Source organism: Myxocyprinus asiaticus, chromosome 39 (assembly GCF_019703515.2).
Source record: "Myxocyprinus asiaticus isolate MX2 ecotype Aquarium Trade chromosome 39, UBuf_Myxa_2, whole genome shotgun sequence".
NCBI classification, from domain to species: domain Eukaryota; kingdom Metazoa; phylum Chordata; class Actinopteri; order Cypriniformes; family Catostomidae; genus Myxocyprinus; species Myxocyprinus asiaticus.
The window spans coordinates 9,875,150-9,889,452 of NC_059382.1; the positions used below are offsets into that span (position 1 = coordinate 9,875,150).

Below are 14,303 nucleotides of genomic sequence, written 5' to 3' on the forward strand. Positions count from 1 at the left end.
TCAATTATTTTGTGAATGCCTTTAATTTTGAGGCAAAATGTGATCGCGGAAAAGCAGTGTTGTGCGTTGCATAAATTGGGTACCCATTCAATCCCTAACTACCTCACAACCCCCCACACAAATACACCTCGTAATATTACCTCCCACTCCCAGACGCACCGCAATGGCATGAGGCTGTCTACACTGGATGCGTCAAAGCGAACGTTCTAACGTGCTGCGCAAAATGAAATGGGGCATCCGTTTACTGTCGATGCTACGCCGCAACGAACATTTCCAGTGTTGACGCAACATTTATTTTAATTGGACCTTTTTGTTTTTGACGTGCCACTCGCGTCTGGTGCGGGCAGGGTGTTTGTCAACGTAGGCTTATTTTCTGTCACACTTTTCCTGTTGTGTTTCATGCATACCTTTTTATTCGGAAGCTGCACTCAACGGAGTCTGTTGACATGGCAGTTGTGATGACAAAGCTTCTTTGACATGGCAATAAATTACGATTGTGCACAGCGCAGGAAAGTTGTCAATTAATCAGTTTGTTTGAAGAAAATAATGTCATCCGGATTCTTTCCTGTAAATCAAAAACAGCGTTTCATAATTTGAAAACGTTTCAGTCTCTGTTTATATCACCCCTTCTCTGAAGGGTTTGAAGGGGCTGACTGCACACCTATGGCTGACTGATATATCGTAGAGTCTGATATTCGGACTTTTATAATACATTTTCCCATTTGGCCGATTTGTTTCTTGAGGGTGCCGTAAATTTGAGCTCAATGTTAAAGTGCTCACTTGTTTCATTCTCCCTCTCTCCTCGACAATTCCCTGTAACTTTTAACTGTCTTGTCTAATGATAAAAAGGCAAATATCAATAAAACTAATATTTGAATAAAACCAGTATTTACCATCTGCAAATACTGTATGCGCATATCTCGTTTAAACAGATGTAATAAACAAACCTCACAAAACTTGAGCAGATCCAGCATCCATCATTTATTTACCTCTGAAGCACGTATTCTATAGGCCTCTCCTCAGCCATTCCCTGTCACTTTTATCATTCTTTTCTAATGAGAAAATGCAAATATCAATAAAACCTCTATTATATACTGTTTGCAAATATGCAGATATCTCGTTTAAACAGATGTAATTTATGAACCTCTCGAAAATCCAACGTTTTCTTCCCGTCGAGCACTCATCTGATATCTTCCTCTGAAGTGCATATTCTATCAGCCAGAATCAAAACTTCAGGATCAAAAGTTCCTCTGATTCACAAATCATGACGGTCAGTCCGTGACAATCCAAGCAGGCGATCCAGGCCGATTTTCTCACGCTGGATCCGCATGAGTGCAACTTCAAAGTAAAAGTGCTTCGGTATTTTTTTTAGAAAATGCAATTGCTAACGTGAACATGCCATCCATGGTTGCTGGACTGCTGTGTTTACTATTATTTCCTTCTTCCTAATATATTAACAATTTCTTTGTGCAAATAAATTACTAAAATTTGATGACTAAACAGAAATCAGAGGAAACTGCTATCTACCATTTTAAAATACAGTATTGTTTTTTTTTTTTTTTTTTTTTTTAGATAATTTTTTACAGAGTTATAGTTTTGTGTGAAATTGAGTAAATACAGTGATAAATAAGAGTTTATTTTATTTTTTTTTAGCAATTTTATGTTTATTTACTATAAATTGTTATAAATTAAATTGTGTGATATCAGCATTGTATCAGCCTATCTGCCACCCAGCTCGCTGGATATGAGAATCGGCCATTAAAAAAAAACTATCGGTCAACAACTAGCTTCAAGTAGGGAGCATTGTTCTGTGACACGCAATTGAGCAAACATTTCACATTCTACAAACATGCAAAATTCAGGGTTCCAATGGTTATTGCAAAACCTGGAAATCTCAGGGAATTATATAAAAAGTCATGGTAATTTACAATCTTAAGTGCTGGAAATTTCTGAATGATATGATCTTTAAAAATGTCCTTATCACAAATGACTGAAAAATACATGGAGTGAATGGATGAATATCTTGAAAATTACTTTATTGGCATGTGTCAGTAATTTAATTACTACTTTTATTGTTGATTTTTGAAGACAAAGAAAACTTTGTCCCTTTTAACATTTTTTATTTATTGTAAATGTGCTACTGCACATCTCTTTCATTACTACTGGTACAACGTACGATACCTTACACTGGAATGTAATACTCTTGGCTGAGTAGAGTTTCCTGTTGTGTTATTTTGCAGTGGCGTGTTCGTAAAGAGGCAATGATGGGTCTGGCTCAAATCTACAAGAAATACGCCCTACAGGCAGAGGCCGGCAAAGAGGCAGCCAAGCAGATTTCCTGGATCAAAGACAAACTGCTCCACATTTACTACCAGAACAGCATAGATGACCGGTGGGTGTCGCTGATAAGCCTGTGGTCTTCTCACGGTGTCATCCCTGGAAATTTTAAATTCATGTGGTCTAGATATTGGGTCTTGTCAAATAAATTATGGATACATGGTTTTTTCTTGGTCAAAAATGCTCTGCAATGTGGTGAAGCAGAATCTTATGAAGAACAGAGATCTGTTTTGCAATTAGATTTTGTAAGGTCATTTACAAGCTGTTGGAATTGAAGGACCATTGGTGGACAGTGAATTTGAGATCTTACTAAAACAACTTTAGTAAAAAGGTCTATCTATGGAGTGATTAGCATTGATGCCGCAACACATGGCAGTCACCTTCTTGATATTTTAAAAGTTTGAGTCAAGAGAACTGCCACTAATGCTGCTTTGTTAGCATGATACATTTAAGCCTGTTTATATAATGCATTAAGCAGTCATAATGCTTTTATAATTCACATTGTTCCCATAATTTGCATTATATTATTTCATAAATATTTGTTAGCACAGTTACAATGCACTATAACACTTATTGTTCATGGTTACACCTTTAAAAATTATACTGCATTAGAACATGATACAACATAATGAGAAATTCAGAGTTAGTTGCAGTTGATATGGCCTACAACTCCTTTCATTTGAAGCCATGCTGAGTCTAATGATTGTGGTTTTTATTTGAAATGTTGTCGTAAATGATTTTGACTGTATACATTTGTGCTCAGGATTGAAGCGGTGGTTCTTTTTCAAACCCTCGCAATGTCCCCAATTTCAAACTCCTCACTGATGAGCAAATTTGAATGTTATTGCATCATTAATGCATGTAATGACAACTGTATGGAAATGCAATCTTGTGTTATGATTGGCTCATCAATAAGAGATGTCGTCGCTTTTCTGTTTTCATTTGAATGTCATCTAAGCCCATATCAGATTGGATAAGAACATGTCTAAGAAAACTGATGAGCAAATTTAATGGAATGTGAAATATATTAAAACATCATGATAGATGTGTTGAAGTTTCGAGGGTTTTTTCCCCCTGTTAGGTTGCTCGTGGAGAGGATCTTTGCTCAATATCTAGTGCCGCACAACCTTGAGACTACAGAGCGGATGAAGTGTCTGTATTACCTGTACGCCACATTGGATGGAAATGCTGTCAAGTAGGTGGAATAATAGCTTGGTTGACTGCTATCGAAGTAATATCACGATATGCGCTTTTGTGGTTATTGTGGTCCATCTTTCCAACAGAGCTCTGAATGAAATGTGGAAGTGTCAGAACATGTTGAGACATCACGTCAAAGATCTCCTAGATCTTGTAAAACAGCCAAAAGTAGGTTTTTCGATCATTATTTCTGATTATCTTGTGGAGGAACATTCTTGAACGGTTTTTGACCTGTGGGCTGTTTCATTTGTACAGTCTGACTCTTACAACAAGGCTGTGTTCTCAAAGGTCATGGTCATCACAAGTAAGTCATGTTGTCGTCTCGGCAATCTTGAAATTCAAGCTGTAAGACGATTTTCCTTGCAAATATTACAGGAAGAGCTGACCTTCACGGAGTAGGAAACATCTCTTCATTTCTCTGTTTTAAGGAAACCTGCCGGACCCAGGCAAGACGCAGGACTTTGTGAAGAAACTGGCTCAGGTTCTTGAGGAGGATGAGAAGATCAAGAAGCAGCTGGAGACCCTCGTGAGCCCGAGCTGCTCGTGTAAACAAGCAGAGGTCTGCGTGGTAAGAACTCCTTGCATCATTTTATCTCCCATCAAATGAGGTTTATTAGTTTTTGATGTTCTTCGTGTTTTGTGGAGATCCATATTAAATGTTTAATTTGCATTCAAATTTTTTTTTCCTTTTGAGGTCTTCTTGAGATGTTTGTCAAGGTGTTTTGGGCCACAACAGTCAGAATTTTGTTGTACATGACTATTTTCAACCCCCTCTTTTACCCTTGGAATTAAAATGGGTGTCTTTTACCCTTGGAATTAAAATGGGTCGCTTGGCTACTAGACCTTTTGGACTTCTCTGTAAATGACTAGTGGTCGACCGATATGAGTTTTTTAATGGCTGATGCCGATATCCAGAGAGCAGGGTGGCCGATACAATGCCGATATATCACACAATTTAAGATAGGAAATAACAAACATAAAATTGCTTAAAAAAATTATAAACTCTTATTAACACTATTTACTCAATTTCACACATTTTAAGTGGTAGATAGCAGTTTCTTCAGATTTCTGTTTAGTCATCAAATTTTACTAATTTATTTGCACATGAAGAAATTGTTAATATATTATGTAGATGGAAATAACAGTAGTCCAGCAACCATGGATGGCATGTCCACATTAGTAATCGGCAATTGTAGATACAGTGCATAGTGAATTATACATTTACTTATACCACACATGAATCACTTTTACCTTGGGCTGCATCCGAAAACGTAGGCAGCTGACTTGCTACCTTGCTGCCTAATTAGTTAATGGCTTAACTGACAGCTGTTTTGAATTAATCGATCTCTTAAGGAAACTGGTCTCCGAACAGTTGGAAAGGACCTTATTTTCATCCTACCTCAGTATACAGCCTCCGGAGGCAGCATGTTTCTGGTTTCGGATGCAGCCTTGAAGTTGCACTCACGCGCTCGTGCGAATCCAGCGCGAGCAGCAATCTTCTGACAGTTTAAACAGCATGGATTGCCTGCTTGGATTGTCACGGACTGACCGTCATGATTTGTGAAACAGATGAACTTTTGATCCTGATGTTTTTGATTCTGGCTGATAGAATATGCACTTCAGAGGAAGATATTAGATGAGCGCTCGGCGGGAAGAAAAACACTGGATTTTCGTGAGGTTCGTGAATTACATCTGTTTAAACGAGATATCTGCATATTTGCAAACAGTATATAATACAAGTTTTATTGATATTTGCCTTTTATCATTAGAAAAGAAAGTTACAGGGAACTGTTGAGGAGAGGCTGATAGAATATGTGCTGTAGAGGTAAATCAATGATGGATGCTGGATCTGCTCAAGTTGTGTGAGGTTGTTTTTTAGTTTTTTACATCTGTTTAAACGAGATATTATTTTTATTGATATTTGCCTTTTTATCATTAGACAAGACAGTTTAAAGTTACGGCGAACTGTTGAGGAGAGAGAGGGAGAATGAAACAGGTGAGCACTTTAACATTATGAGCTCAAACGCGTCTGCTGCGGCTCTGATATGCGGACCGTTTAAATGACACTGTGTTGCACACCGGTCTATTATTGTAGTAACATGATGGCACGTAACAACAAAACGAACCGTGACTGGTCGTTTACATGTCTCAGTCACTTCACATGCAAGCAGGCAATGTTCGGTGCCCTCGAGAAACAAATTGGCCAAACAGGAAAATGTATTGGCCGATGCGATTAATAAAAAAAAAAAAGTCCGTATATTGGCAGATTTATCGGCCCCGCTGATATGCAGTTGAAGTCAGAAATTTACATATACTTAAGCCCAAAGTCCTGTCCGTGTTCGACAACGGTCCGCGTGATGTATTTTTTGTCATCAGGAGTGTCCACGGATATCCGCGCGCAACCAGATTTTTCATTTTGATGTTGTTCTTGCTTCCTCTAATGACGAATCCTCAGTTTCTCTTCTTTATCCTTCAGAGTGGATGTCCTGTAAATGACACGACTCTGTGCTGCTCTCCGTCTGGTAGCGTATAACAAAGCAATTCTACTGCACATGTGTCAAACACGTCCGTTCGCGCTCATCCGCGTGAGGTATACTTTCAAAGTTGTGCGCGAGACAGTACGGAATGCACAAAGTGAAGTATACCTGTGCCTTTAGGTTGAAGTCATTAAAACTCATTTTTATACAGATATCATATTAGCAAACTATAGTTTTGATAAGTTGTTTAGGACCACCATACAAAAGCCAGACAACAGTTGGCAATTGCACATGTGGACAAAGATCTTACTTTTTGGATAAATGTCCTCTGACAAATATTGAACTGTTTGGCCATAATGACCATCGTTATGTTTGGAGGAAAAAGGGTGAGGCTTGCAAGCCGAAGAACACCATCCCAACCGTGAAGAATGGGGGTGGCAGCAGCATGTTGTGGGGGTGCTTTGCTGCAGGAGGGACTGGTGCACCTAACAAAATAGATGGCATCATGAGGAATGAACATTATGTGGATGTATTGAAGCAACAAATCAAGACATCGGCCAGGAAGTTAAAGCTCGGTCGCAAATGGGTCTTCCAAATGGACAATGACCACAAACGTACCTCCAAAGTTGTGGCAAGATGGCTTAAGGACAACAAAGCCAAGGTACTGGAGTGGCCATCACAAAGCCCTGACCTCAATCTGCTAGAAAATGTCTGGGCAGAACTGAAAAACCTGACTCAGTTACACCAGTTCTGTCTGGAGGAATGGGCCAAAACTCCAGCAACTTATTGTGAGAAGCTTGTGGAAGGCTACCCAAAACCTTTGACCCAAGTTAAACAATTTAAAGGCAATGCTATCAAATACTAACAAAGTGTATGTAAACTTCTGACCCACTGGGAATGTGATGAAAGAAATAAAATCTGAAATAAATAATTCTCTCTATTATTCTGATATTTCACATTCTTAAAATAAAGTAGTGATCCTAACTGACCTAAGACAGGGAATGTTTTCTATGATTAATTGTCAGGAATTGTGAAAAACTGAATTTAAATGTATCTGGCTAAGGTGTATGTAAACTTCTGACTTCAACTGTATCGGTCGACCACTACGAATGACCTGTGTTCTGATTGGCTAACTTCTCCTAAAATGATCAACACCTGCTGCTATTGGGTTAATTCAGATTTAGAGTATAGTCCTGCATTTTTGCTCCCTGCAGTTGTCAGTTGTTATTTTAGAGTTCTGCCTTTACTGTTCAAGTTGTTTCAGTTTGTGGCTGTTTTTGAACTCCACAGAAGGATATCACCAAAAAACTAAGCAGCCCCAAACAGCCCAGCAACCCTTTCCTAGAGATGGTCAAATTTTTACTGGAGAGAATAGCACCTGTCCATATCGACACAGAATCCATCAGGTCAGTAAACCTTCCAATTCAGATTTTTTTATTTTTTATTTAAAAGAAATGATAACATGTTCTTCCCTGAAGTAAAAAATCATGTTATGACAATAATGGCCAGTAGATGGCTGCAGTGTTCTATGCAGCCACCTACAATGTACTAGTTCTAAATTTTATTACAAGTTATGCATTTTACAGTATATTTAGACATTATCAAACTATTAATTGTCAAGTTAAACATTGGATTTTTTACTGTTTTAAAGTGTAATTTTTTGCAATAATGTCACATTATGCTTAAGTCAAACCTGAGCTGGTGTTACAAAGTGAAGACGTAATTTTGTTTTAGATGTAATTTTTTCAAACCTCAAAATGTAATGAGTGAATTAATAATAATGTTAAGGAAAATTAATGTTTTATATTCTCACCCCTTCATTTCAGTGTGTGTTTGTTCTGCGTTGTGCCTGATTAATGTATTGTATTTGACAAATAAAAAACATTTGCTTTTACGAAAATATTTTTTACGGCCACAATTTTTTTTGTTTGTTCAGATGGCAAGTGGAGGAAAAGTCACCAAGTCTTGTACTGCTCAGATAAAGGAAACTGTTTTTATCACATCTGAAAAAGTGATTTTGATAAAAAAACGACAGAATAGTACATTAAGGTTAAGAGTTTCGTTGAAATAGTAGCACTATTTGTATTGTTTTCTTTGAGTTAATTGCTTCTGCTTGCATTATTCTCATACTGTATGTAAGTGGCTTTGGATAAAAGCATCCTGGAATTGATTAAACGCAAATGTTCATTATTGAATAACATAACAGGCTCGCAGCCTGACTCATTCCACTCTTCCTGTCTCTCTGCAGTGCACTTATCAAACAGGTAAATAAATCTATAGAAGGAACTGCTGATGATGAAGACGAGGGAGTCCCGACCGAGCAAGCCATTCGAGCCGGCCTGGAACTGCTGAAGGTAAGTACTCTGGACGCATTATCCACATATGTCTGTGTCAGTTTTACACCAGTCAGCTCGGAAACATGCATGCATGCAAATATTTGGATTGTCAGTTAGATTTAGTTAATACAACATTTGTTGCTGGAGTGCCAAAAAAGGCTAAACCACTGTGTATATTCTGTATACTAGGTGATCTAACTTTATCTAAAAAAAAATGTCAGCATTTTGATGATATTCAATATTTGTCTGGATATGATGTTTTTACCCTGATTGGGGGGAAAAAACCCTTTTAAACCGTTTCAGAGGAGCCATCATTTCCGCCAAACAGCCACTGTGGCCAAGTTGATTCAAAATGTTTAATGTAAGAACTAAATTGGTTTATAAAACTGAAAATGTTTAGATAAATTGTACGTTTTGAATTGAAATATCTCACATGTATCTCTTTGGGGGCTTAGCCTCTTGCTTCTCTTTGTTTTGTTGGTGTACTGTTTGTATCTGTACTGAAGTATATGCACACCTCTCAGGTCTTGTCCTTCACCCACCCTGTGTCCTTCCACTCTGCTGAGACATTCGAGTCATTGCTAGGCTGTTTGAAGATGGATGATGAGAAGGTGGCTGAGGCAGCACTGCAGATCTTCAAAAACACTGGCAACAAACTGGAGGAAAGCTTCCCACACATCAAATCGTAAGTTTGAGTTTGTCTCATGAGCCTGTCTGTTCAAAATAGAAAGTTTGTGTTTATTTTGTTTATTTTGTGTTTATTAAAGATTGACTTTCCTTGATGTGTTTGTTTTATTTCTAATAATGTTTTATTTTAATAATTATAAAATTTAAAACTTTGTTGTGTACCATTACTAGGACGGGGTAACAAGCTCGTTAACAAGCGCTCATTTTCAGAAGTACAGTTGTGCTCAAGTTTGCATACCCTTGGAGAATTGGTAATATATGTACCATTTTTAAAGAAGAGTGAGCAGGCAAAACACGTCTTTTATTTCTTATGGGATTCATATTCAACTGTAGGTTATAACAGAATGGCACAATCATAAAACAAAACATGGCAACAAAGAAAAAAATGAAATGACACCTGTTCAGAAGTCTGCATACCCTTAGTTCTTAATACTGTGTATTGCCCCCTTTAGCATCAATGACAGCATGCAGTCTTTTGTAATAGTTGTCTTTGAGGCCCCAAATTCTTGCAGGTGGTATAGCTGTCCATTCGTCTTGGCAAAATGCCTCCAGGTCATGCAAAGTCTTTGGTCGTCTTGCATGAACCGCACGTTTGAGATCTCCCCAGAGTGACTTGATGATATTAAGGTCAGGAGACTGTGATGGCCACTCCAGAACCTTCACCTTTTTCTGCTTTAACCACTGGAGGATCAACTTGGCCTTGTGCTTAGGGTCATTGTCAAGCTGGAAAGCCCAAGAGCGTCCCATGCGCAGCTTTCGTGCAGAAGAATGCAAATTGTCTGCCAGTATTTTCTGATAACATGCTGCATTCATCTTGCCATAAATTTTCACAAGATTCCCCGTGCCTTTAGAGCTCACACTCCCCTAAAACATCAGTGAGCCACCACCATGCTTCATAGTGGGGATGGTATTCTTTTCACTATAGGCCTTGTTGACCCCTCTCCAAACATAGCGCTTATGGTTGTGACCATAAAGCTCTAATTTGGTCTCGTCACTCCAAATTACTGTGTGCCAGAAGCTGTGAGGCGTGTCAAGGTGTTGTCGGGCATATTGTAACCGGGCTTTTTTGTGGCATCGGCGCAGTAAAGGCTTTTTTCTGGCAACTCGACCATGCAGCTCATTTTTGTTCAAGTATCGTCATATTGTGCTCCTTGAAACAACCACACCGTCTTTTTCCAGAGCAGCCTGTATTTCTCTTGAGGTTATCTGTGGGTTTTTCTTTGTATCCCGAACAATTCTTCTGGCAGTTGTGGCTGAAATCTTTCTCGGTCTACCTGTATCAAGAGATCCCCAAATTTTCCACTTCTTAATAAGTGATTGAACAGTACTGACTGGCATTTTCAAGGCTTTGGATATCTTTTTATATCCTTTTCCATCTTTATAAAGTTCCATTACCTTGTTACGCAGGTCTTTTGACAGTTCTTTTCTGCTCCCCATGGCTCAGTATCTAGCCTGTTCAGTGCATCCACGTGAGAGCAAACAAACTCATTGACTATTTATACACAGACACTAATTGCAATTTAAAAAGCCAAAGGTGTGGGAAATTAACCTTTTAATTGCCATTTAAACCTGTGTGTCACCTTGTGTGTCTGTAGCAAGGCCAAACATTCAAGGGTATGTAAACTTTTGATCAGGCCATTTGGGTGATTTCTGTTATCATTATGATTTAAAAAGGAGCCAAACAACTATGTGATAATAGATGGCTTCATATGATCACTATCCTTAAAGACATTTTGCATGACCAGTCATATTTTCAAAATCAATTTCATAATTTCTGCCAGGGTGTGCAAACTTTTGAGCACCACTGTATTTTACAGAACAGCCGGTTTTGTTAAAGAGAGAGTACTGGTTTTTAGCACGTGTTCAACAAATCAATGTAAATATTTGTAAATACTATAAATTATCCAATAAACAATAACCATGAACAAAATATATTTTATGCAATATAATATCATTTTTATTGATGAAATACATGGATTTGTTCGTTTTTTAAAAAGCTAGTTAGAAGGTCCCCTGTATAATTAACAGCATTAGCTGGGAGAGAATTTCTTATGTAAGGTAAATGGACATCATAACCATGAGATATGTATCAAGACCCAGCCCTTACCATTACATGACCAAAAAGTAGTTTCAGAAATAATACTTGTTCAGAACTGTCATCTATAGAGTGATGAATGCCTGCTTTACTTAATTCTTCCCGCTAGAGTTCTGTTACCAGTACTGCAACACAAAGCCAAGAAAGGTCCTCCTCGCCAAGCCAAATACGCCATCCACTGCATCCATGCCATGTTCTCCAACCGAGACACACACTTTGCACAGATATTTGAGGTAACGTTTGTCTGTGTCTACCTTTACAATTGTGTCCCTGAATTGACCCTTTGCTAAGACCTGCCTTAAAAGCATTTCTGACCAATCCGATCCTAGCATCTGTTGCCGTACACATTTTTTTCTTTCTTTAAAATCTTTAAATAAATCTTGAGAAAAGCATGCTATTATTTAAACAGTATCATTCCCAAATGAACATGTATAACATCAGAGAGGACACCTACATTTGCTCCAAGGTAAATGAAAGCTAATAACTTAACGTTAATTCATTTATGTATTGATTCAGGTCTTGGTAAAGGCGATAGTTACTAAAGAGCTCACAACATCATAGTTAGTGTGTTATGATCAGTTTTGTTCACTTATATTGTTATAAAACGATGACTTTATCTTTTCAATTGACTGTGATCGTTTGCCTCAATTCTGATTCACAGTCTTCAGTTTTCAATCAAATTACTGTATAATTAAAAATGTTTTTTTTTTTTTTTAGAAAAACATCATATAAACATGCTTAACAATCTCACTGTTCATTCCAGCCCACGTAAGAATATCAATTTGTTTTATAAGAATATTTTGCTAAAATCCACACTTTTCACGGCAATCTCCTATTCATTCCTATGAGAAGTTCTGCAAAGCTTGTCAGAGCGAGCAACGGTAACCAAGGAGGACAGAGCTTAGTGAAGGGTCAGTTATTTCAATTACAGATCAGAATCTGTAAATAAAGTCAAAAGCATTGTTTCTGCAGTCATTGAATTGTACACTCAGTGTATAAAACCAAGAACGTGTTTTAAGAAGATAATGGGGCAATTTTGATGTCATGTTGACTTCAAAGCCAAACCTGGAAGCCTTTTGGAAAATCTTTTATATTCAGCTCTGACTGCTTTCTTTCTTTAGCCTCTGCATAAAAGTCTTGATACAGACAACATGGAGCAGCTCATCACCCCTTTAACAACACTGGGACACTTGGCCATGCTGGCCCCAGAACAGTTTGCAGCTCCGCTCAAATCTTTAGTGGCCAATTTCATCGTCAAAGACTTGCTAATGAACGACCGGGTGAGTTCAAGCATAGCCTAATTACTGTTCTGAAATAAAGCAATTTTATGTATTGTTAGAGCTGGTTGAGAAAACGGCATTTAATTTGCATGTGTTTTTGCCCGAACCATTGACTAATTTAGGCTTATTGAATTATTGGTTAAAGGGATCATTCACCTGGAAATTAAAATTCTGTTATCATTTACTCACCCTTATCTCGTTCCAAACCTGCAATACTCCCCTTCTTCCTTGGAACAGAATTGGAGATGTTAGGTAGTATGTTAGTCTGTCACCATTCACTTTTATTGCATCTCTTTTCCATGCAATGACAGTGAATGATGACTGAGGATGTCATCCTGCCTAACATCTCCTATTGTGTTCCACAGAGCAAAGGAAGTCTTACAGGTTTTGAACAACATGAGGGTGAGTAAATGAGAACTGGGTGAATTTTCCCTTTGATCCTTAAATCAACCACTATAAGAGTGCAGGGTAATCGATTTAGATTAAAATAGTTTAAACTTTATCAACTAGAGATTTTCTACTTCCCAAGTTCATTGATCCAATCATTTGATTTGTTGAAGTTTTAAGGATTTATTTCATTTTATAGTGGTTTTAAAGCAAGTTAGACAAGAAGTCAGTTTATTTTTAGTTTAACTTTGTGAGAGGACTTTAAAACGAGGCAGTGAAATATTTTCCTCACAGTCTTAGAGTATAGAGAGGCCACATCTCATACTGATCTAGATTTTGTGTTTTTGCCTCAAAGATTCCTGGCAAGAAAACCACCAAGCTGTGGGTTCCAGATGATGAAGTCTGTCCTGAAACACTGGCTAAGGTGAGATGCCGACTGCACATATTCAGTAAAGAGATCACACCTTTAGCTACCATGTTTCGCTCTTAAAGAGTTTTCACCCAAAAACAAAATTGTCATAATTTACTAGCTCCTATGTTGTTAAACACATTTGCCATTTTTTTTTGTCCGTGAAACACAAGAAGATATGTTCGGAAATTTGTTAATCTCAGTCACAATCTGCTTTCGTTGCGTTTTATTTTACTTGAAATGAGTGAATTGTGACTTAGGTTGTCATTCTGCATAACATATCCTTTTGTGTAACACCTAAGACATAAATTCATATTGGGTTTGGAACAACATAAGGATGAGTAAATTAGCCTATGACTTTTCATTTCTAAGTTAACTATCACTAAGATTTTTTGTGCCAGTTATTATTCATATTTATTACATAGTGCTCTGGAATACTGTATTCTGATTGGTCAATGGCGCCATCTAGTGGTCTGATATCTCTGAGTAACAACCGCACATCCACAGATCAGACCGCTTATCCTGGTATTTAGTCATCTTTCCTGCTTCTCAGATCACTGTTGGCTAATAAAATAATTTCAACTCTTAATACATTTTTTTATTTTTATTTATTTATTTATTTGGAAAGTAGTCCTGTAATAAGATGCATAATGAGGAGTCAGATGGTCATTATTTACAAAATATGCACCAGCAGAACTCTGACACAAACCGAAGGTGGAATTTAGCTGTTCAGCGATTTAAAGGGTCATGACATGCCTTATTTTAATATGTTCCTTGAGGTTCATTTATGATATTAGTAAAGTTTTTTGCACACAAAAAAGTAATATATTTGTAAAACATGATCATTTTCCACCCTCATTCTGACCCTCTGTCAGAAACTCTTGGTTTTGGTGCTGCTTCTCCTTTAAGACTTGACAGTGTATGCCCTCTGTTAGATTGGCTCTCTGCTCTTGACTGACCTGCTCTGTTCTTGCCATCTCACTGCTCACCGCTACTCGGTGGGACTACGGAAGTAAATAAGTATGTGTTGATGTGTAATTGTGGAGGCCGTCAGATGCAAATGTCTACCACAGTGTGACATCACAATGTGGAGGAAGT

The 14,303-nt window shown here is 37.8% G+C and overlaps 1 protein-coding gene across 1 annotated transcript in view; it reads left to right on the forward strand.

Moving 5' to 3' along the window:
- LOC127430096 (sister chromatid cohesion protein PDS5 homolog B-like) overlaps window positions 1-14,303 on the forward strand; it is a 56,347-nt gene that overhangs the window by 20,018 nt on the left and 22,026 nt on the right. The window contains exons 12-22 of the mRNA XM_051679565.1: window positions 2,241-2,392; window positions 3,419-3,532; window positions 3,621-3,702; window positions 3,790-3,838; window positions 3,963-4,102; window positions 7,302-7,417; window positions 8,260-8,365; window positions 8,872-9,032; window positions 11,239-11,362; window positions 12,251-12,409; window positions 13,152-13,220. Coding sequence (XP_051535525.1) covers window positions 2,241-2,392; window positions 3,419-3,532; window positions 3,621-3,702; window positions 3,790-3,838; window positions 3,963-4,102; window positions 7,302-7,417; window positions 8,260-8,365; window positions 8,872-9,032; window positions 11,239-11,362; window positions 12,251-12,409; window positions 13,152-13,220 — 1,272 coding nt within the window. The remainder of the gene's footprint in view (window positions 1-2,240; window positions 2,393-3,418; window positions 3,533-3,620; window positions 3,703-3,789; window positions 3,839-3,962; window positions 4,103-7,301; window positions 7,418-8,259; window positions 8,366-8,871; window positions 9,033-11,238; window positions 11,363-12,250; window positions 12,410-13,151; window positions 13,221-14,303) is intronic.